This window comes from Mustelus asterias, chromosome 24 (genome assembly GCF_964213995.1).
Source record: "Mustelus asterias chromosome 24, sMusAst1.hap1.1, whole genome shotgun sequence".
NCBI classification, from domain to species: domain Eukaryota; kingdom Metazoa; phylum Chordata; class Chondrichthyes; order Carcharhiniformes; family Triakidae; genus Mustelus; species Mustelus asterias.
Window position 1 is genome coordinate 57,784,426 of NC_135824.1, and position 23,837 is coordinate 57,808,262.

The window sequence follows — 23,837 nt, forward strand, 5'->3', positions numbered from 1 at the left end:
GCAATTAATATAAAAATAAAGGCATTTTAATGAACAAAATAAAGTTGGAAACAACTTCCAAAGCTCCCTCCAAACTTTTGTTGCTGCAGGTGGCGGACCCGCCCCCCAGACGCTGATTGGCCGGGATTCTACCTTCTGATTGGGTACACCTGATGTCAATCACTGTGAAAGGCAGTACCCGCCCCCTTCACTATGATTGGCTGCCCCGTCCCGGACCCCAGAAGGTGATTGGTGGATTCAGTCAGCGCGAGGGGGGTGATCTCGGTGATGATTGGTGAAAGGAGCTGTCTGTCTCCAGGGAGGGGGGCGGGACCTTATTTACCCGATGATTATTGGTCAGAAGGGCTGCCTGTCAGCTCGGGTAAGGGGCGGGAATATGTTCAGCAGATGGGTGATTGGTCAATGTCATGAGGGGCGGGCGGGACAGAATGTAGTGAATGTTGATTGGCGAATGGAGCTGTCCGTCAGCCAGACTGGGGCGGGACTACAGATACAAACATTGATTGGTGGAGGGAGCTGCCTGTCAATCCCGATAGGGCGGGACATGTTCTATTGAATGATGATTGGTTAGAGGAACCGCCTGTCAGCCACGTTGGGGGGGCGGGACTACAGATACTGAATGATGATTGGCTGAGAGAGGTGCCTATCGTAAAGGAATGGACCATAGGTAATTGATGGTGATTGGCTGAGGGAGCCGCCTGTCAGCCATGCTGGGGCGGGACTTTATTCCCTGAATGGTGATTGGTTGGTGGAGCTGTCTGTCAGCCAGGTCTGGGGCGGGGTTTGGCCCACGTTGGGGCGGAGCGGCGGCCGGAGCCCCGCTGCTGGGGACGCTGAGGTACCGGCGGCCGGAGGGAGAGCGGCGGACCGGCGGTGTAGGCCGGGCGATGGTGGGATTGGGCTGCGGAGGAAATTCCCCCCCCGGCAGCGGGGCGCCCATCACCCCGCCACAGAGTCACCGAGAGGCCGGGAAACAGGCCCTTCGGCCCGACCTGTCCATGCTGACCCTTTGTTTTAAACACCACCCACCCCTCCCCAGCACCCACTGCCTCCCCTCCCCCCAGCACCCACTGCCCCCCTCCCCCCCAGCACCCACTGTCCCCCCTCACCCCCCCAGCACCCACTGTCCCCCCTCACCCCCCCAGCAACCACTGTCCCTCCTCCCCCCCCCCCAGCACCCACTGCCCCCCCTCCCCAGCACCCAAAGCCCTTTAGCACCCACAGCCTCACCCACCTCCAGCACCCAATCCCCACTACCCCATCACTCAGTCCAACCCTCCCCTAGCACCCAAAACCCTCCCCTGGCAGCCGATCCCCCCCCCCCCCACCCACTGTCCCCCCTCCCCCCCCCACTGTCCCCCCTCCCCCCCCCACTGTCCCCCCTCCCCCCCCAGCACCCACTGTCCCCCCTTCCCCCCAGCACCCACTGCCCCCCCCCTCCCCAGCACCCACTGCCCCCCCCCAGCACCCACTGCCCCCCCCAGCACCCACTGCCCCCCCCCCAGCACCCACAGTCCCCCCCCCCCCCCAGCACCCACAGTCCCCCCCCCCCCCAGCACCCACTGTCTCCCCCCCCAGCACCCACTGTCCCCCCTCCCTAGCACCCAAAGCCCTTCAGCACCCACAGCCTCACCCACCTCCAGCACCCAATCCCCACTACCCCATCACTCAGTCCAACCCTCCCCTAGCACCCAAAACCCTCCCCTGGCAGCCGATCCCCCCCCCCCGTGTCCAACTTTCCACCCTATCCAGCACCCAGCCTCACATCCCCCAGCACCCAATCCCCTCCCCCGCCCCACAGCACTCAACCTCATGCCACCAAGTCTGCCCACCACCCAACTCTTTCTCTCCCTTCCCCGATTCTTTTCCACCCAGCACCCAGGGACGGAGTAACCCTACCTGCCTCCCAGCACTGGCCTCTCTCGGGCGACTGGTGAAGGGAGGGGGCGGGAAATGTGGGTTTAAGATGCTGCTGGATGCAGGAAGGGTTGGTTATTCCTGGTGCCAATGATCATTTGTTGGGGGCATGAGGTTGAGTGCCAGGGAGAGGGTTCGGAGGGGGTGGGATTGGGTGCTGAGGGATGTGAGGCTGTGTAGAAAGTTTTAAGACTGATAGCTTTTTAAGGGTTGGGAATCTATGGCGGGTGAATGGAGTTAAGGTGACGAGCAGCCATGGTCTAGTTGAACGGTGGCAGCACAGAGGAGCTGAATGTCGTGTCCTGTTCCCAGAACGAAATTCGTACCTTGTCTCTGGGAGAGTTGGACAATAAATGTTTCTCTCTGCCGGCTTTAACGGGTGACGTTTATTTTATTACAGATGTGGACAGAGGTGGCCAAGGTGCTGTGGGGTGCACTGCGGGTGGGGAAGGCCTTCACAGAGAAACAGGGGGAAGAGCTGAGACTCGCTGTCTGCGGATCTGTGCTGGGCCCTGGCCTGCGGAGGGCCCAGCTCTCCGCGGAGCAATGTGTCAGTTCTCTGCTCCTCAAGCGACAGGTAAACGGCTCGATCGTGGCGGCCTTATCACTTGAACAAGCCAAAGGCAGAAAGGAATCTCCCCAATGTGCAATCCGACTGCCCCTCGGAACAGCCTGCCAAATGGTGGGTTCAGAATCCCACTCCCAACACAAAGTCTAGGCTGGCAGGCGTAGTGAGGGAGTGCGGCACTGTCAGAGGTGCCAACTTTCAGAGGACACAAACTCAGGCCCTAACTTCCCTCCCATGGGGAGGTGATGGCCTAGAGGTATTATCACTAGACTATTAATCCAGAAACTTAGCTAATGTTCTGGGGGCCCGGGTTCGAATCCCACCATGGCAGATGGTGGAATTTGAATCCAATAAAAAATATCTGGAATTAAGAATCTACTGATGACCATGAAACCATTGTCGGAAAAACCCATCTGGTTCACCAATGTCCTTTTAGGGAAGGAAATCTATAGAATCCCTACAGTACAGAAGGAGGCCATTTGGCCCATCAGATCTGTACTGACCCACCCAGGCCCTATTCCCGCAACCCTCATTTCCCCTGCTAATCCCCCTGACACAGTAAGAGTTTTAACAACACCAGGTTAAAGTCCAACAGGTTTATTTGGTAGCCAATGCCATTAGCTTTCAGAGCGCTGCTCCTTCGTCAGATGGAGTGGAAATGTGCTCTCAAACAGGGCACAGAGACACAAAATCAAGTTACAGAATACTGATTAGAATGCGAATCTCTATAGCCAACCAGGTCTTAAAGATACAGACAATGTGAGTGGAGGGAGCAATAAGCACAGGTTAAAGAGATGTGTATTGTCTCCAGACAGGACAGCCAGTGAGATTCTGCAAGTCCAGGAGGCAGGCTGTGGGGGTTACTGATAGTGTGACATAAACCCAACAATCCCCCTGACACCAGGGTCAATTTAGCATGGCCAGTCTACCGAACCAGCACATTCTTGGACACTAAAGGGCAATTTAGCACAGCCAATGCACCTAACCTACACATATTTGGACTGTGGGAGGAAACTGGAGCACCCGAAGGAAACCCACGCAGACACGGGCAAACGCCACACAAACAGTGACCCGAGGTCGGAATTGAACCTGGGTCCCTGGCGCTGTGAGGCAGCAGTGCTAACCACTGTGCTACCGTGCCGCCCAAATCTGCTGTCCTTACCCGGTCTGGCCTGCATGTGACCAGAGCCACAGCAATGTTGTTGACTCTCAACTGCCGTCCAAGGACAGCTAGGGATGGGCAATAAATGCTGGCCCAGCCAGCGACGCCCATGTCCCATGAATGAATAAAAGATCCCAAGAGACCAGAGGAGTTCTCCCCCGGCCTCCTGACCAACATTTATCCCTCAATCAACGTCACAAAAGCAGACTATCCAGTTTACGGGTCCAATAGCACGGTGCTTATGTTACGAGTTACGGACAAGTAACCCAGAAACATGAGTTGAAACCCCACTGTGGCACTGGGAAATGTAAATTCAGTATATTAAATAATTAAAATTAAAAGCTTGTGTCTGTAATTGTTATCATAAGCTACTGGGTTGTTTAAAAAAGAAAAGCTTATCTGGTTCAAAAATGTCCGATAGGGAAGAAAATCCGCTGTCCTTACCCAGAATGGACTCCATGTGACTCCAGGCCCAATGTCAATTCTTATCTGCTGTACCGTCCATTCATTCCTTTGAATAGACGGAGACAGCACTGGTACGGAGTTGAATTTCTTTTATTGAACAGAACTTAAAATTAAATCATTACAGAAAGAGAAAAGGCTGGAGAGAGAGATACTGGCTTTTTCTGCCAGTCCTGTACTGCTCAAAGCAGAACTCAAAACAGACTTGACCTGAACTGCAAACAAAGGGCTGAAACTGCAATATATGTGATTCGTTATCTGTGTTACTGAAATTGTTTGGCACATGCTGTCTCTGACTGCCAAAAAATCCTCGCAGCTGTGCCATGGAAAGCTGCTGTTTACAGCACTGTGATTAGATTTGATTTGATTTATTATTGTCACATGTATTAACATACAGTGAAAAGTATTGTTTCTTGCGCACTATACAAAGCATACCATTCATAGAGAAGGAAAGGAGAGAGTGTAGAATGTAGTGTTACAGTCATAGCTAGGGTGTAGAGAAAGATCAACTCAATGCGAGGTAGGTCCATCCAAACGTCTCAGCAGCAGGGAAGAAGCTGTTCTTGAGTCGGTCGGTACGTGACCTCAGACTTTTGTATCTTTTTCCCGACGGAAGAAGGTGGGAGAGAGAATGTCCGGGGTGCGTGGGGCCCTTAATTATGCTGGCTGCTTTTCCGAGGCAGCGGGAAGCGTAGACAGAGTCAATGGCTGGGAGGCTGGTTTGTGTGATGGATTCACGACCTTTTGTAGTTCCTTGGGCAGAGCAGGAGCCATACCAAGCTGTGATACAACCAGAAAGAATGCTTTCTATGGTACATCTGTAAAAGTTAGTGAGAGTTGACATGCCAAAGTTCTGAGAAAGTTGGTGGGCTTTCTTAACTATAGTGTCGGCATGGGGGGGACCAGGACAGGTTGTTGGTGATCTGGACACCTAAAAACTTGAAGTTCTCGACCCTTTCTACTTCGTCCCCGTTGATGTAGACAGGGGCATATTCTCCTTTACGCTTCCTGAAGTCGATGACAATCTCCTTTCTTTTGTTGACATTGCAGTCAATTTTAACTAACCCAGCATGCCTTCTGACTTTTAAAGTGTGGTTGAGTTAAGTTTTTTAAGCTTAGCTTTTAAATGTAATTGCGTAGGCAGAAATATCTTCAAATGAAGTCTTCGCAAACCATACACATGCTCAACAACTCTCCCAAAGCCACTCAGTTGTCACCACCGACTTCTAGATGATAATTGGGCATTAGTGGATTAGTGGATCCAGAACTGGCTTGCCTGCAGAAGGCAGAGAGTGGTTGTAGATGGGTCTTTTTCTAAATGGAGGTCGGTCAGTAGTGGTGTGCCCCAGGGATCTGTTCTGGGACCCTTGCTGTATGTCATTTTCATAAATGACCTGGATGAGGAAGTGGAGGGATGGGTTGGTAAGTTTGCCGACGACACGAAGGTTGGTGGTGTTGTGGATAGGTTGGAGGGATGTCAGAAGCTGCAGCGTGACATAGATAGAATGCAAGATTGGGTGGAGAAGTGGCAGATGGACTTCAACCCTGATAAATGTGTAGTGGTCCATTTTGGCAGGTCAAATGGGATGAAGGAGTATAATATCAAGGGTAAGACTCTTAGCAGTGTAGAGGATCAGAAGGACCTTGGGGTCCGGGTCCATAGGACTCTTAAATCGGCCTCGCAGGTAGAGGAGGTGGTTAAGAAGGCGTATGGTGTGCTGGGATTGAGGGATTGAGTTTAGGAGTCGGGAAATAATGATGCAGCTTTATAAGACCCTCGTCAGACCCCACTTGGAGTACTGTGCTCAGTTCTGGTCACCTCATTACAGGAGGGATGTGGAAATGATTGAAAGGGTGCAGAGAAGATTTACAAGGATGTTGCCTGGATTGAGTGGCATGCCTTATGAGGATAGATTGAGGGAGCTCGGTCTTTTCTCCTTGGAGAGACGAAGGATGAGAGGTGACCTGATAGAGGTGTACAAGATGTTGAGAGATATAGATTAGGTGGATTCTCGGAGACTTTTTCCCAGGGCTGAAATGCTACGAGAGGACACAGGTTTAAGGTGCTGGGGAGTAGGTACAGAGGAGATGTCAGGGGTAAGTTTTTCACTCAGAGGGTGGTGGGTGCATGGAATCGGCTGCCGTCAGTGGTGGTGGAGGCAAACTCGATAGGGTCTTTTAAGAGACTTCTGGATGAGTACATGGGACTTAATAGGATTGAGGGTTCCAGGTAAGCCTATATATAAGCCTAGGTAGGTAGGGACATGACCGGCGCAACTTGTGGGCCGAAGGGCCTGTTTGTGCTGTATTTTTTCTATGTTCTATTATGTGACGTACCACAAAGCCTGCATGAACTTAAAAAAAAAAGTCTTCTGTTTATGGGACATATTTGCTGCCACATTTTCTACATAACAGTGACCTCGCTGCCAAAACTCATTGGCTGTAAGGTGCTTTGGGACACCTTTTGAGTTTGCCAAAGGAATAAATGTAATCCTTTTCCCAGGATTGTTGCAGCAGGACGGGAGGCCGTTTGGCCATCGTGTCTTGTAGCAGCTCTCCTGTATCCAGCGCCATTCTCCCGCCTTCTCCCCGTAACCCTCCTTCCCAGGTAATGGTATAATTTGCCATTGGTTTAGTTTGTTTACTAGCGTCACAAGTAAGGCTTACATTAACACTGCAATGAAGTTACTGTGAAAATCCCCCTAGTCGCCCACACTCTGTTCGGGTTACACTGAGGGAGAATTCAGCCCCTAACCAACACGTGTTTCGGACTGTGGGAGGAAACCGGAGGAAACCCACGCAGACACGGGGAGAACATGCAGAATCCACACAGACAATGGCCCGAGGCCGGGAATCGAACCCGGGTCCCTGACGCTGTGAGGCAGCCGTGCTAACCACTGAGCCGCCACATCTGCCGTGTTTTCCCCCGCCCCATGATCGGGCAGCTCATTCCACACCTCAAACACTCGCTGGGTCAAATTTCTGTTCTCATTTTTGCCTTTATCTTTTGCCAGTTTAAATCTGTGCCACTGTCAATACCTGACATTTACAAACCTAATTTATCCTTTATGCGTGTGGACCCACCTTGCAGAAGTTGATCTTTCTCTACACCCTAGCTATGACTGTAACACTACATTCTGCACTCTCTCCTTTCCTTCTCTATGAACGGTATGCTTTGTCTGTATAGCGCACAAGAAACAATACATTTCACTGTATGTTAATACATGTGACAATAATAAATCAAATCATAGAACAGTACAGCACAGAACAGGCCCTTCGGCCCACGATGTTGTGCCGAGCTTTATCTGAAACCAAGATCAAGCTATCCCACTCCCTATCATCCTGGTGTGCTCCATGTGCCTATCCAATAACCGCTTAAATGTTCCTAAAGTGTCTGACTCCACTATCACTGCAGGCAGTCCATTCCACACCCCAACCACTCTCTGCGTAAAGAACCTACCTCTGATATCCTTCCTATATCTCCCACCATGAACCCTATAGTTATGCCCCCTTGTAATAGCTCCATCCACCCGAGGAAATAGTCTTTGAACGTTCACTCTATCTGTCCCCTTCATCATTTTATAAACCTCTATTAAGTCTCCCCTCAGCCTCCTCCACTCCAGAGAGAACAGCCCTAGCTCCCTCAACCTTTCCTCATAAGACCTACCCTCCAAACCAGGCAGCATCCTGGTAAATCTCCTCTGCACTCTTTCCAGCGCTTCCACATCCTTCTTATAGTGAGGTGACCAGAACTGCACACAATATTCCAAATGTGGTCTCACCAAGGTCCTGTACAGTTGCAGCATAACCCCACGGCTCTTAAACTCCAACTCCCTGTTAATAAAAGCTAAGTAAGAAGTCTCACAACACCAGGTTAAAGTCCAACAGGTTTATTTGGTAGCAAATACCACTAGCTTTCGGAGCGCTGCCCCTTCGTCAGATGGAGTGGAAATCTGTTCTCCAACAGTGCACAGAGACACAGAAATCAAGTTACAGAATACTAACCCACATTAATAAAAGCTAACACACTATAGGCCTTCTTCACAGCTCTATCCACTTGAGTGGCAACCTTTAGAGATCTGTGGATATGGACCCCAAGATATCTCTGTTCCTCCACAGTCAAATCAAAACAGTCCAAAGATGAACCCTTGGTCAAGGGTTAGGTGAATTGGCCGTGCGAAGTTGCCCCTTAGTGTCAGGGGCACTTGGAGGGTAAATATGTTGGGTTGTGGGGATAGGATCTGGGTGGGATTGTTGCCGGTGCAGACTCGATGGGCCGAATGGCCTCCTTCTGCACTGTCGGGATTCAGTGATTCTATAAAAATGCGGAATCACCTTCCGGCATCCTTTAACCATTATTGCTGTATTAGGGCAAGGAATTGTCTGCAACAATTGTAGGACGCTGAGAGTCACCTGCCTTCAGCCTCCCTCGCCGCTGCCCGTTTGACTAGAGGTTCACTCCCGTGGTTGTCTGGGGTGGTCCAGCCCCCAGCAATGGGGAGATGCATGGCTGGCCCATCTCGCCCCACCCCACTCCGTGCTTCAGCAACCCCGAATCTCAGTTGCGAGCCCAAAAAGTAAGAGTTTTGAGACAGAGAAACAGGAAGTGACCTTTCTGTCATGTGCTGGGCTAATGGTAAGATACTTGGTAGTGTGGATGAACAGAGGGATCTGGGTGTCCATGTGCATAGATCCCTGAAAGTTGGCACCCAGGTTGATAGGGTTGTTAAGAAGGCGTACGGTGTGTTAGCTTTTATTGGTAGAGGGATTGAGTTTTGGAGCCAGGTGGTCATGCTGCAACTGTACAAAACTCTGGTGCGGCCGCACTTGGAGTATTGCGTACAGTTCTGGCCGCCGCATTATAGGAAGGATGTGGATGCGTTGGAAAGGGTGCAGAGGAGATTTACCAGGATGTTGTGTGGTATGGTGGAAAGATCGTATGAGGAAAGGCTGAGGGACTTGAGGTTGTTTTCGTTGGAGAGAAGAAGGTTAAGAGGTGACTTGGTAGAGGATTAGATAGGGTGGATAGTGAGAGCCTTTTTCCTCGGATGGTGATGGCTAACACGAGGGGACATCGCTTTAAATTGAGGGGTGATATATATAGTACAGATGTTAGAGGTAGGTTCTTTACTCGGAGAGTAGTAAGGGCGTGGAATGCCCTGCCTGCAGCAGTGGTGGACTCGTCAACATTAAGAGCATTTAAATGGTCATTGGATAAACATATGGATGATATTGGAATAGTGTAGATTAGAGGGGCTTTAGATTGGTGCCACTGGTCGGCGCAACATCGAGGGCCGAAGGGCCTGTACTGTGCTGTAATGTTCTATGTTCTAAGAGTGCTGGGGTGGGGGAGAGACAGATGGGGCGACACTGGCACAGCAGTTAGCACTGCTGTCTCACCGCACCAGGGACACTGGTTCGATTCCGGCCTCAGGTCACTGTGTGGAGTCTGCATGTTCTCCCCGTGTCTGCGTGGGTTTCCTTTGAGTGCTCCGGTTTCCTCCCAACGCCTCTACTTTCTCAGAAGACTAAGGAAATTTGCCATGTCCGCTACGACTCTCTCCAACTTTTACAGATGCACCATAGAAAGCATTCTTTCTGGTTGTATCACAGCTTGGTATGGGCTCCTGCTCTGCCCAAGACCGCAAGGAACTACAAAAGGTCGTGAATGTAGCCCAATCCATCACGCAAACCAGCCTCCCATCCAACGACTCTGTCTACACTTCCCGCTGCCTCGGCAAAGCAGCCAGCATAATTCAGGATCCCACGCACCCGGACATTCTCTCTTCCACCTTCTTCCATCCGGAAAAAGACACACAAATCTGAGGTCATGTACCAACCGACTCAAGAACAACTTCTTCCCTGCTGCTGTCAGACTTTTGAATGGACTTACCTTGCAGAAGTTGATCTTTCTCTACACCCTAGCTATGACTGTAACACTACATTCTGCACTCTCTCGTTTCCTTCTCTATGAACGGTATGCTTTGTCTGTATAGCACGCAAGAAACAATACTTTTCACTGTATGTTAATACATGCGACAATAATAAATCAAATTAAAACAGTCCAAAGATGAACCCTTGGTCAAGGGTTAGGTGGATTGGCCGTGCTAAATTGCCCCTTAGTGTCAGGGGGACTAGGAGGGTAAATATGTGGGGTTGTGGGGATAGGATCTGGGTGGGATTGTGGTCGGTGCAGACTCGATGGGCTGAATGGCCTCCTTCTGCACTGTCGGGATTCTATGATTTTATAAAAATGCGGAATGACGGGGCGGCACGGTAGCACAGTGGTTAGCACTGCTGCTTCACAGCTCCAGGGTCCCGGGTTCGATTCCCGGCTTGGGTCACTGTCTGTGTGGAGTTTGCACATTCTCCTCGTGTCTGCGTGGGTTTCCTCCGGGTGCTCCGGTTTCCTCCCACAGTCCAAAGATGTGCGGGTTAGGTTGATTGGCCAGGTTAAAAAATTGCCCCTTAGAGTCCTGAGATGCGTAGGTTAGAGGGATTAGCGGGTAAAATATGTGGGGGTAGGGTCTGGGTGGGATTGTGGTCGGTGCAGACTCGATGGGCCGAATGGCCTCCTTCTGCACTGTAGGGATTCTATGATTCTATGACCTTCCTGTAATCGATTCTTTTCTTGTCTTTCAGCGAGGAGTGCGAGAATTCAGAGAGGATCACCTTCCATTTGAGGGGACAGATGAGGCAGCGCGATGGAACCTTGCCTCGGAAATGGTTCCGGAACATTCCGGCGGAGCTGCGGCCGCCGGGAGCCAGGGGGCGCCTGATACCCACAGGGGTGAGAGGTCACTGCTGCGTGGCCAGAGGGACAGTCGCCCTGGCTTGGACCGGGCGGCAGGGGGCGGGTCCGAGGTCGGCAGCAGGAAGTTTTGCTCGCTCGCGGGTCTCAGAATGGGGCAGGCGAAGTTTCTCCACGACGAGGCTTCAGTGAGGGGTCTGACCCCCGAAGACATTGCCAAGGCCAGAAACATGAAGCAGAACCGAGATAAATGGAGTCAGTCCAAGGCTCCAAGACAAAGGGTGAGGAAACATTCGGCACCGTCACTCTCACACAGCAACAGGAGGAGGCCCCTGGAGCCTGTTTCACTGTCATTACAAAACCAGGGCTGCTCTGTATTCCGATACCTGCCAGCGATGGCGCGTCCCAAGAAATCAAGACCATTGATTGAGCCAGGATCTTACGGGAGAGGCTGAGGGGAGGTTAAAAAGACTGATAAAAGGTCGATGTTCAGAGCACGGTGGCACAGTGGTTAGCACTGCTGCCTCACAGCGCCAGGGACCCGGGTTTCATTCCAGCCCTGGGAGACTGTGTGGAGTTTTCACGTTCTCTTCGTGTCTGCGTGGGTTTCCTCCGAATGCTCCCGGTTTCCTCTCTCAGTCCGAAACACGCGCTGATTAGGTGGATTGGCCGTGCTAAATTTCCCCTTAGTGTCCAAAGATGTGCAGGTTAGGTGAATTGGCCATGCTAAATTGCCCCTTAGTGTCCAAAGGTGTGCAGGTTAGGGGGATTGGCCATGCTAAATTGCCCCTTAGTGTCCAAAGGTGTGCAGGTTAGGGGGATTGGCCATGCTAAATTGCCCCTTAGTGTCCAAAGGTATGCAGGTTAGGGGGATTGGCCATGCTAAATTGCCCCTTACTGTCCCACGATGTGGATTGGCCATGGTAAATTTGTGGGATCACGGGGATAAGTTGGGGTTGGGGTCTGGGTAAGATGCTGTATCGGAGAGTCAGTGCAGACTCGATGGGCCGAATGGCTGTAGGTATTCTATGATGGATTTCTGACCTATTTTCTCTTTTTTTTATGTAGTTAAGTGAACAAGCCCGTGAAAGAAAGGTCCCCTCTTCGCGGCTCAGCCGTTTGGCAAACTTTGGAGGTAGGTGAGACCCTTCACACTCGGCCCCAATGCCTTAGGGCCTCAGCCCCAGGATGGTGAGATAGTTTGAGAGCAGTCAGTCTGTGGCTGAGTATGGAACGTTGAGTTGCTTCCATTGTGCTTCCATTGGCAGGTTTGGCGGTGAGCTTGGGACTCGGCGCATTGGCAGAAGTTGCTAAAAAGTCAGTGAGTGGAAACCAGACGTCGAGAGGTGAGACCTCGGTGTTTGAACTCTTCTGGTTCTTGAGTAAGACAGGCAATGCCGGTTAAGCATTCTCCCTCCCTCCCTCTGGTTCGCTGGGAGCCCATCTCCCTCCTGTACCTCAGCAAATGGCCATTGTTGGCAGTGGGTGTTTAGACGGTGAATGTTAACTGATGAACTGTGGAGGGTGTCTATACGAGTCGCTGCTGCTGTTCACTCCTGACCCCCTTCACTCTCCTCTTGCTGCCGCCACCCCCACAAGCCCGTGGTAGAGTTTATCCAAAGCTTACAACTTTCAAGGTGGTCAGTGTAGCGGTGAAGTCTTTGCCTGTCCTGTTGGTTCAAGGTAGACTCGCTTGAAGAAAAGGGAGGGACAAAATAAATGGCTGTTCAGTTGGCTTCTCAGTAGCAGCAGTGTGTACCATCTACAAGATGCACTGCAGCAACTCTCCAAAGATCCGTAGACAGCACCTTCCAAACCCATGACCACTTCCATCTAGAAGGACAAGGGCAGCAGATACATGGGGAACACCACCACCTGCAAGTTCCCCTCCGAGCCACTCACCATCCTGACTTGGAAATATATCAGCCGTTCCTTCGCAGTCGCTGGGTCAAAATCCTGGAATTCCCTCCCTAACGGCATTGTGGGTCAACCCACAGCACGTGGACTGCAACGAATCAAGAAGGCAGCTCACCACCACCTTCTCAAGGGGCAACTAGGGATGGGCAATAAATGCTGGGCCCAGCCAGCGACGCCCATGTCCCACGAATAAATTTAAAAAAGTAAGACAGGCAATGCTGGTTAAGCATTTTCCTCCCTCCCTCTGGTTCACTGGGTGTCCATCTCCTGTATCTCAGCAAATGGCCATTGTTGGCAGTGGGTGTGTAAATGGTGAGTGTTATCTGATAAAACTGTGGAGGGTGTCTTTACCGAGTCGCTGGTCCTGTTCACTCCTGACACCAACCCCCCCCCCCCCCCCCTTCGTTCTCCTCCTGCCGTCGCCGCCACCCCCACAAGCCCGTGGCAGGGTTTATCCAGAGCTTACAACTTTCACGGTGGGTCAGTAAAGCAGTGAAGTCTTTGCCTGCCCTGTTGGCTCAAGATAGAGGAGGGACAAAATACGGGGCTATTCAGTTGGCTTCTTCAAAGGGCTAGCACGGGCACGATGGGCCAAATGGCTGGTCTCCTGCAATGTACCATTCAAAGATCCGGGTCTAACCTTTACATGGCCATGCTAAATTGCTTCTTAGTGTCCAGAAATGTGTAGGTTAGGTGGAGATTGGCCATTGTAAATTGCCCCTTAATGTCCAAAGATGTGTAGGTTAGGTGGAGATTGGCCATGATAAATTGTCCCTGAGTAGCCAATGGTTTGTAGGTTGGGTGGATTGGCCATTGTAAATTGCCCCTTAGCATCAGGGGGATTAGCAGGGTAAATACGTGGGGTTACAGAGATAGGGCCTGGGTGGGATAGTAGTCAGTGCAGGCTTGATGGGCTGAATGGCCTCTTTCTGCACTGTTGGGATTCTATGATCTTTAACATTTCAGCATGTTGATTACTTCATTCAGGCAGTTAGCCGGGTGGTTGATATATTTGGCTGCTATTTCAGTTGTTCCGCACTATAGTAATCCTCCGAGGTGCTTGTTCTAAACACAGCAAATGAAGGCCTTCTGGACTCCAGCCCCTTCCTGTCGGAGGCTAATGCGGAACGCATCGTCGACACGCTGTGCAAGGTGCGGGGGGCAGCTCTGAAGATCGGGCAGATGCTGAGCATTCAAGGTGCGTTTTCAAGTTGCACTGGTTCCTCGTCCGCCGCCTCTCTCTCTCGAGACACCCCAGTGTGTGTGTCTCCCCTCTCCCTACCCGTCCCCCCCTCAGTGGTTCGATAAGTGTGATCTGATGAGTGCAAGATGAAAAACTTCGACGGCAGGTCTCTCTTTGCAGCGATGTTGTTCTTGTTTGCTAATCAAGGGACGTGGCGCCAAGGCAGGTGAATGGAGTTAAAATACGGAATGGGAATGATAGTATTGAGGCCGCTCCTGGAGTATTGCGCACAGTTTTGGTCCCTGTATTTGGGGAAAGATGTAGTGGTATTGGAGGCAGTTCAGAGGAGGTTCCCTAGATTGATTCCAGAGAATTAAATCGCCTCTACTTTCTCAGAAGACTAAGGCAATTTGGCATGTCAGCTACGACTCTCACCAACTTTTACAGATGCACCATAGAAAGCATTCATTCTGGTTGTATCACAGCTTGGTATGGCTCCTGCTCTGCCCATGACCACAAGAAACTACAAAAGGTCGTGAATGTAGCCCAATCCATCACGCAAACCAGCCTCCCATCCATTGACTCTGTCTACACTTCCCGCTGCCTCGGCAAAGCAGCCAGCATAATTAAGGACCCCACACACCCCGGACATTCTCTCTTCCACCTTCTTCCATCGGGAGAAAGATACAAAAGTCTGAGGTCACGTACCGATCGACTCAAGAACGGCTTCTTCCCTGCTGCCATCAGACTTTTGAATGGACCTACCTTGCATTAAGTTGATTTTTCTCCACACCCTAGCTATGACTGTAACACTACATTCTGCACCCTCTCCTTTCCTTCTCTACGAACGGTATGCTTTGTCTGTATAGCGTGCAAGAAACAATACTTTTCACTGTTAATACATGTGACAATAATAAATCAAATCAAAGATGAGGGGTTTGCCGTATGAAGAGAGATTGAACAGTTTAGGCCGATACTCTCTGGAATTGAGAAGAATGAGGGGAGATCAAATTGAGGAATACAAGATGATAAAAGGTATGGATAAAGTAGACGTGGAGTGGATGCTTCCTCTTGTGGGGCATTCTAGGACAAGAGGTCACAGTCTGAGGATAAGGGGCAGCAAATTTAAACCAGAGTTGAGGAGAAACTACTTCTCCCAAAGGGTTGTGAATCTGTGGAATTCGCTGCCCCAAAGTGCGGTGGGTGCTGGGACAGTGAGTCAATTTAAGGAGGAGTTAGACAGATTTTTAATTGGGAATGGCGTTGGAGGGTTATGGGGAGAAGGCAGGAAAATGGGGATGAGGAGCATATCAGCCATGATCGAATGGCGGAGCGGACTGGATGGGCCGAATGGCCCAATTCTGCTCCTATCTCTTATGAATGGATGAGCGGTGGAACAGGCACGAGGGGCTGAATGGCCTCCCGTTCTGGCATTGCGGGATATGCGCAGACGGGTCTCTGCGATGCAAGCTTTCACACAATCGATTTTCCCTCCACACAGACAGCAGTTTCATAAACCCTCAGCTCCAGAAGATATTTGAACGTGTGCGGCAGAGTGCGGACTTCATGCCCGCTCGGCAGACGGTGGTGAGTTTACCGACAGCAGCACTTGTGTTTTTGTTCAGTGCCCATTGCGGAAAAATAGCTCCTGGTGACACACAGGGCGGCACGGTGGGTTGGCACGGCTGCCTCGCGGTGCCGGGGACCCTGGCTCGATTCCCGGCCTCGGGTCACTGTCTGTGTGGAGTCAGCACCTTCTCCCCCCTCCCCCCCCAGTGTCTGCGTGGGTTTCCTCCGGGTGCTCCGGTTTCCTCCCACACTCCGAAAGATGCGCGGGTTAGGTTGCATTGGCCGTGCTAAATTCCCCCTTAGTGCCAGGGGGATCAGCAGGGTAAATACACGGGGATCGGGCCCGAGTGGGATTGTGGTCGGTACAGGCTCGATGGGCTGAATGGCCTCCTCCTGCGCCGTAGGGATTCTGTGATTCACAGAGAGCAAAGCTCCCAGCCGAAAGAAGGGACGCCAGTGGATTTCTCACGGTGACAATCCCAGCAAAGGGTTGTCAGTCCAACAGCAATATCCCCGGTGAGATTTGGGTCCCCAGTGGTTTTAAGCAACAAGCTTCGGTATATGTTGACGGGTAGAGTTGGGGGTTTTTGAGAGCTGCCCGAAGGTGTTACATCACCAAGAATCACAGAATTCCGAAAGTGCTGAAGGAGGCCATTCGGCCCATCAAGACTGCACCAACTCTCTCTGACCGAGTATCTTACCCAGGCTCTATTCCCCGTGACCCCACACATTTAAAATCTTAGAATCCCTACAATGCAGAAGGAGGCCATTCGGCCCATCGAACCTGCACCGACCACAATCCCACCCAGGCCCTATCCCCATTGATCTTGGTTTCAGATAAAGCTCGGCACAACATCGTGGGCCGAAGGGCCTGTTCTGTGCTGTACTGTTCTGTGTTCTATAACCCCACGTATTTGCCCTGCTAAAATCTTCCTGACACTAAGGGGCAATTTAACTTGGCCAATCCACATCGTAGAATCTCGACAGTACAGAAGGAGGCCGTTCGGCCCATCGAGCCTGCACCGAAAAAACCCCCCGACCCAGGCCCTATCCCAGTAACCTCATGTATTTACCCTGCTAACCCCCCTGGCACTAAGGGGCAATTTAGCACGGCCAATCCACCTAACCTGCACATCTTTGGAGTGTGGGAGGAAACCCCATGCAGACACTGGGAGAGCGTGCAGACTCCGCAGAGACAGTGTAAATATTCTGCTGCGGTCTATTTAAATAGATTCTGTAGACTGTTTGGTGTCGGGCACTTTTTAATCCAGACTTTGCCGAGTAAATCTACTGTTTGCTGTAAGTCCTTATGTGGCTAAATCTGGCAGATGTGGTGTTGCCACTGGACCCTCCATGGATGGGAAGCGGCCTGGCTGGAGAGGAGGGGGACTGCAGGGTGGGGGACTGGGCCCTGAGGCCCGCGGTGGACGGGATTACACTGTTTAAACCCTCTTTCCTCAGAGAGTTCTGGACGAGGAGCTGGGCCCTGACTGGCGCGATAAGCTGGCAGCGTTCGAGGAGAGACCGTTTGCTGCTGCCTCGATTGGGCAGGTACATCACGGAGAGCTCAAAGACGGGAGGGAAGTGGCCATCAAAATCCAGGTAGGCCCGTTTACTCCGCAATCCCACTCCCAAGCTGCTGGGTGGGAATTCCGCAGTCGTCCCCTGGGATACTAGCCCAGTGACACAGCCGGTGCTCTGGCCCAGTGACACAGCCAGTGCACTGGCCCAGTGACACAGCCAGTGCGCCGGCCCAGTAACACAGCCAGTGCGCCTGCCCAGTGACACAGCCGGTGCTCTGGCCCAGTGACACAGCCAGTGCACTGGCCCAGTGACACAGCCAGTGCACCGGCCCAGTAACACAGCCAGTGCGCCTGCCCAGTGACACAGCCGGTGCTCTGGCCCAGTGACACAGCCAGTGCACTGGCCCAGTGACACAGCCAGTGCACTGGCCCAGTGACACAGCCAGTGCGCCGGCCCAGTAACACAGCCAGTGCGCCTGCCCAGTGACACAGCCAGTGCGCCTGCCCAGTGACACAGCCGGTGCTCTGGCCCAGTGACACAGCCGGTGCACTGGCCCAGTGACACAGCCAGTGCGCCTGCCCAGTAACACAGCCAGTGCGCCTGCCCAGTGACACAGCCGGTGCACTGGCCCAGTGACACAGCCAGTGCGCTGGCCCAGTGACACCGCCAGTGCGCTGGCCCAGTGACACAGCCAGTGCGCTGGCCCAGTGACACAGCCAGTGCGCTGGCCCAGTGACACAACCAGTGCGCTGGCCCAGTGACACAGCCAGTCCACTGGCCCAGTAACAGAACCAGTGCGCTGGCCCAGTGACACAGCCAGTCCACTGGCCCAGTGACACAGCCAGTGCGCCGGCCCAGTGACGCAGCCAGTGCGCCGGCCCAGTGACGCAGCCGGTGCGCCGGCCCAGTGACGCAGCCAGTGCGCCGGCCCAGTGACGCAGCCGGTGCGCCGGCCCAGTGACGCAGCCGGTGCGCCGGTCCAGTGACACAGCCAGTGCGCCGGTCCAGTGACACAGCCGGTGCACCGGCCCAGTGACACAGCCAGTGCGCCGGTCCAGTGACACAGCCGGTGCACCGGCCCAGTGACACAGCCAGTGCACCGGCCCAGTGACACAGCCAGTGCGCCGGTCCAGTGACACAGCCGGTGCGCCTGCCCAGTGACACAGCCGGTGCACCGGCCCAGTGACACAGCCGGTGCGCCGGTCCAGTGACACAGCCAGTGCACTGGCCCAGTGACGGAGCCGGTGCGCCGGCCCAGTGACACAGCCAGTGCGCCAGCCCAGTGACACAGCCAGTGCGCCGGCCCAGTGACACAGCCAGTGCACCGGCCCAGTGACACAGCCAGTGCGCCGGTCCAGTGACACAGCCAGTGCGCCGGTCCAGTGACACAGCCAGTGCACTGGCCCAGTGACGGAGCCAGAGTAAAAACAAATTAATAAATCGTGTGACCTGTAGATTATCTGTGACTCGTGATTAGAAAGGTTTGTGTTTCAGATGCTTTGGTTTTGGGGTTTTCTGTCTACATTCGACTGCTTGCCACGATTTAATCTGCTTCGTTCTTCCAGTATCCGGGAATCGCTCAGAGCATCAAGAGTGACGTGGAGAACCTGCTGTCTCTGTTGAAGATGAGCATCCCACTGCCTGAAGGTAAGTGCCAGCTCCAACCTTCCCACCGGGAGCAAGCTGCCTCCCAGGCTCAGGAACTGCTCCGGGGCTCACTGCTTCTCTCTCCATCCCTCCCTCCAGGTCTGTTTGCCGAGAGTGGGATCGTGGTATTGAAGCGTGAGCTGGAATGGGAATGTGACTACATCCGGGAGGCGGCCTGTGCCAGGAGGTTCAGGTATGCTTTTAGCCCCTTGTCGATAAAGAGGCCACCTCCACCACAACAACAACAACTTGTATTTATACAGCGCCTTTATTGTAGAAAACATCCCCAGGCACTTAGAATCGTAGAATAGAATCATAGTTCAAGTTTATTTATTAGTGTCACATTAACTTAGATTAACGCTGCAATGAAGTTACTGTGAAAATCCCCTAGTCGCCACACTCCAGCACCTGTTCGGGTACACTGAGGGGGAATTTAGCACGGCCAATGCACCCTAACCAGCACGTCTTTCAGACTGTGGGAGGAAACCGGAGCACCCGGAGGAAACCCACACAGACACAGGGAGAACGTGCAGACTCCACACCGGACGGTCACGTTAGCACCGCTGTCTCACAGCGCCAGGGACCCGGGTTCAGTTCCGGCCTTGGGTCACTGTCTGTGTGGAGTTTGCACGTTCTCCCCGTCGCTGCATGGGTTTCCTCCGGGTGCTCCGGTTTCCTCCCGCAGTCCAAAGATGTGCGGGTTAAGTTGATTGGCCATGCTAAATTGCCCCTTAGTGCCAGTGGGTCTAGTAAGCTAAATATGTGGGGTTACGGGGAAAGGGCCTGGGTGGGATTGTTGTTGGTGCAGACTCGATGGGCCGAATGGCCTCCTTCTGCACTGTAGGGATTCTGTGAAAAGTCTGACAGCAGCAGGGAAGAAGCTGTTCTTGAGTCGGTTGGTACGTGACCTCAGACTTTTGTATCTTTTTCCTGACGGAAGGAGGTGGAAGAGAGAATGTCCGAGGTGCGTGGGGTCCTTAATTATGCTGGCTGCTTTTCCCAAGGTGTAGACAGAGTCAATGGATGGGAGGTTGGTTTGTGTGATGGATTGGGCTATGTTCACAACCCTTTGTAGTTCCTTGCGGTCTTGGGCAGAGCAGGAGCCATACCAAGCTGTGATACAACCAGAAAGAATGCTTTCTATGGTGCATCTGTAGAAGTTGGTGAGGGTTGTAGCGGACATGCCAAATTTCCTTAGTCTTCTGAGAAAGTAGAGGCGTTGGTGGGGCTTTCTTAACTATAGTGTTGGAATAGTGCAGATTTTTCAGGAGGTCGTGAGGCTGTAAAGTTATCTTTCCAAAGTTTAATCGATAGATTTGGTTCTCCCACAGAACAGTCTGTGAAAGAACAAAAAATGTTCAGCACGTTTCGCGATCCCAGGTCCAAACCATCCAATGAATTTGACATTTATAGTTCGTTATGTCAGCAAAACACGACGACCATTTCACACGCAGCCCAGTTCCATTAGCAGCAACGAGATCGGTGAGTGGTTAGTCTGGTTTGTTGGATTAGACTGAGGGTGAAGGCCAAATCTTTGGGTTTAATTCAGTTACGTGTGGGGGGAGATGATGGGCCAGAGGGGTGGATTTGGGAGTTTCCCCATTCCCGATAGCTCCTCTGTTCCAGCGAGTGGATACCCTGTGGCATTGCTCACCGTGAGCCAGGACACGGCGCGAGTGGTGGGGGGGCTGGGGGAAGCCTGTCGCTCAAGTTAGGCTTACATTAACACTGCGATGAAGTTACTGTGAAAATCCCCTTAATCGTCACACTCCGGTGCCTGTTCGGGTACACTGAGGGAGAATTTAGCACGGCCAATCCACCTAACCAGCACGTCTTTCGGATTGTGGGAGGAAACCCACGCAGACACAGGGGGGAGGGGGACGGGGAGGGGCGGGGAACGTGCAGACTCCACATAGACAGTGACCCAAGGCCGGGAATCGAGTGGGCGGCACAGTGGTTAGCACTGCTGCCTCACAGCGCCAGGGATCCGGAATCAGCAAGATCCTACAGTGCAGAAGGAGGCCATTCAGCCCATCGAGTCTGCACCAACCACAATCGCACCCAGGCCCGATTCCCATAACCCCATGCATTTACCCTAGCTAGTCCCCCTGACACTAAGGGGCAATTTAGCACGGCCAATGCACCATAACCAGCACGTCTTTGGACTGTGGGAGGAAATCGGAGCACCCGGAGAAAACCCACGCAGACACGGGGAGAACGTGCAAACTCCACACGGGCAGTGACCCGAGCCGGGAATCGAACCTGGGTCCCCTGGCACTGTGAGGCGGCCATGCCGCCCATTCGATTCCTGGCTTGAGTCACTGTCTGTGTGGAGTCTGCACGTTCTCCCCGTGTCTGCGTGGGTTTCCTCCGGGTGCTCCGGTTTCCTCCCACAGTCCGAAAGACGTGCTGGTTAGGGTGCATTGGCCGTGCTAAATTCTCCCTCATTCTCCCCGAACAAACACCGGAGTGTGGCGACTAGGGGATTTTCACAGTAGCTTCATTGCAGTGTTAATGTAAGCCGACTTGTGACTAATGATTAAACTTTAAACAGTTGGGGAAAGTGATAGTTTGGGCTCCGTAGACACAACTGAAATGTGATAGAGTGGGACTTCATATCAGAAAGAAGTGAATTGGCATTGTCCAAGGCTGTTGATGAATAAAAGGTTTTTGTTTTAGGTAGAAGGCTGGCAGTGGAATCGAGATAATTACAGAAACAAGCTCCACAAAGCTCGTACAAAGGAATTACTCAGTTAATGATCAGGCGCTGGGGAGAGTTGTAGAACAAAGAGATCTAGGGGTACATGTTCATAGCTCCTTGAAAATGGAGTCACAGGTGGACAGAGTGGTGAAGAAGGCATTCGGCATGCTTGGTTTCATCCGTCAGAACATTGAATACAGGGGTTGGGACGTCTTGTTGAAGTTGTACAAGACATTGGTAAGGCCACACTTGGAATACTGTGTACAGTTCTGGTCACCCTATTATAGAAAGGATATTATTAAACTAGAAAGAGTGCAGAAAAGATTTACTAGGATGCTACCGGGACTTGATGGTTTGAGTTATAAGGAGAGGCTGGATAGACTGGGACTTTTTTCTCTGGAGCGTAGGAGGCTGAGGGATGATCTTATAGAATAAAATAATGAGGGGCACAGATCAGCTAGATAGTCAACATCTTTTCCCAAAGGTAGGGGAGTCTAAAACTTGAGGTTTAAGGTGAGAGGGGAGAGATACAAAAGTGTCCAGAGGGGCAATGTTTTCACACAGAGGGTGCTGAGTGTCTGGAACAAGCTGCCAGAGGCAGTAGTAGAGGCAGGTACAATTTTGTCTTTTAAAAAGCGTTTAGACAGTTACATGGGTAAGATGGGTATAGAGGGATATGGGCCAAATGTGGGCAATTGGGACGAGCTTAAAAAAAAGGGCGGCATGGACAAGTAGGGCCGAAGGGCCTGTTTCCATGCTGTAAACCGCTATGACTCTAAACCACTTAGTAGCCAAAACCTGAAACGACCCCGTGACCGTTGCATAACAAGGTTGAATGGGAAATGTCAACACAGTTTACTTCGATAAATCTTCATGTGACTAAAAATCGGGTCATGGTATGTGACCAGGAAGTGCTTGCGCTCCTTAAACATCATAGATCTGGACTGGGGCGGGGTGAATGAACAGATGCACAATATTCTCTGAATCCCGAGTGTTTAAAATGCAGATCTGCATTCCCCCCGAGGTTGCCTGTATTTTCCTTTCCTTGTTTTGCCTGTTTGGGTTCCGTGAGATTCCTGCAGGGTTGACCTCTACGCTGCTGTTGGTGAACAAATCAGTCTGTGGAATTGAAACCGGCAAGACCAGTGGAATAAGAAACGGGCGCTGCCACGGGACGAACTGGCAGAGTTTGAGGCAGAAGGCGGCGGAACTGTAATTCACTGCTCCACCACTCAGTGGGGCTGTTTCCCCACTAATTGTCTCTGACAATCTTGGGTTTACTGGGCTCAAATCCTTTTTGATTTGATTTATTATTGTCCCATGTGTTAGTATACAGTGAAAAGTATTGTTTCTTGTGCGCTATACAGACGAAGCATACCATTCATAGAGAGGGAAAGGAGAGAGTGCAGAGTGTTACAGTCATAGCTAAATGTTTAAGTTTTTAAAGTTTATTTATTGGTGTCACAAGTAGGCTTACATTAACGCTGCAATGAAGTTACTGTGAAAATCCCCTAGTCGCCATATTCCGGCGCCTGTTCGGGTAACACTGAGGGAGAATTTTAGCACGGCCAATGCACCCTAACCAGCACGTCTTTCAGACTGTGGGAGGAAACCCACGCAGACATGGGGAGAACGTGCAGACTCCACACAGACAGTGATCCAAGCCGGGAATTGAACCCGGGTCACTGGCGCTGTGAGGTAGCAGCGCTAACCACCGTGCCGCCCGAGGGTGTAGAGAAAGATCAGCTTAGTGCGAGGTCGGTCCATTCAAAAGTCTGACAGCAGCAGCAGGGAAGAAGCTGTTCTTGAGTCGGTTGGTTCGTGACCTCAGACTTTTGTATCTTTTTCCCTGACGGAAGAAGGTGGAAGAGAGAATGTCCGGGGTGCGTGGGGTCCTGGTATCTGAGGCTTAGATCCATCGCGCTGCTCCCTGTGGGTAGAATCCAGCAGTTTTTAAAATTCATTCCTGGGCCATGGGAGTCGCTGGCTGGGCCAGCATTTATTACCCATCCCTAGTTGCCCTTGGAGGGCAGTTGAGAGTCAACCACATTGCTGTGGATCTGGAGTCACATGTCGACCAGACCCGGTAAGGACGGCAGATTTCCTTCCCTAAAGGGCATTAATAAACCAGATGGGTTTTCCGACAATTGACAATGGTTTCATGGTCATCGGTAGATTCTTAATTCCAGATTTATTTTTATTGAACTCAAATTCCATCATCTGCCGTGGCGGGATTCGAACCCGGGTTCCCCAAGGCATTAGCTGAGTTTCTGGATTAAATGTCTAGTGATAATATCACTAGGTCGTCACCTGCACAGTGCTCTGGAACACAGTTACTTAAGTGTGTAGTTTTCATTCTGGGGATGCGGGTGTCACTGACAAGGCAACGTTGTCCATCCTTAATTGCCCCTTGGGAGGGCGATAGTGAGCCGTCTT

General features: G+C 52.0%; 1 protein-coding gene across 2 annotated transcripts in view; it reads left to right on the forward strand.

The window, feature by feature from the left end:
• The first annotated feature begins 770 nt into the window (after positions 1 to 770).
• The window catches only part of coq8b (coenzyme Q8B), a 34,446-nt gene continuing 11,379 nt past the window's right edge, over positions 771 to 23,837 (forward strand). The window contains exons 1-10 of one of the 2 annotated variants that reach the window (XM_078241805.1): positions 771 to 838; positions 2,318 to 2,494; positions 10,752 to 11,141; positions 11,929 to 11,995; positions 12,129 to 12,206; positions 13,853 to 13,975; positions 15,462 to 15,547; positions 16,991 to 17,131; positions 18,619 to 18,700; positions 18,800 to 18,893. In XM_078241805.1, coding sequence (XP_078097931.1) covers positions 2,318 to 2,494; positions 10,752 to 11,141; positions 11,929 to 11,995; positions 12,129 to 12,206; positions 13,853 to 13,975; positions 15,462 to 15,547; positions 16,991 to 17,131; positions 18,619 to 18,700; positions 18,800 to 18,893 — 1,238 coding nt within the window. In that variant the 5' untranslated portion in view covers positions 771 to 838. The remainder of the gene's footprint in view (positions 839 to 2,317; positions 2,495 to 10,751; positions 11,142 to 11,928; positions 11,996 to 12,128; positions 12,207 to 13,852; positions 13,976 to 15,461; positions 15,548 to 16,990; positions 17,132 to 18,618; positions 18,701 to 18,799; positions 18,894 to 23,837) is intronic. The other variant, XM_078241806.1, reaches the window with a different exon arrangement.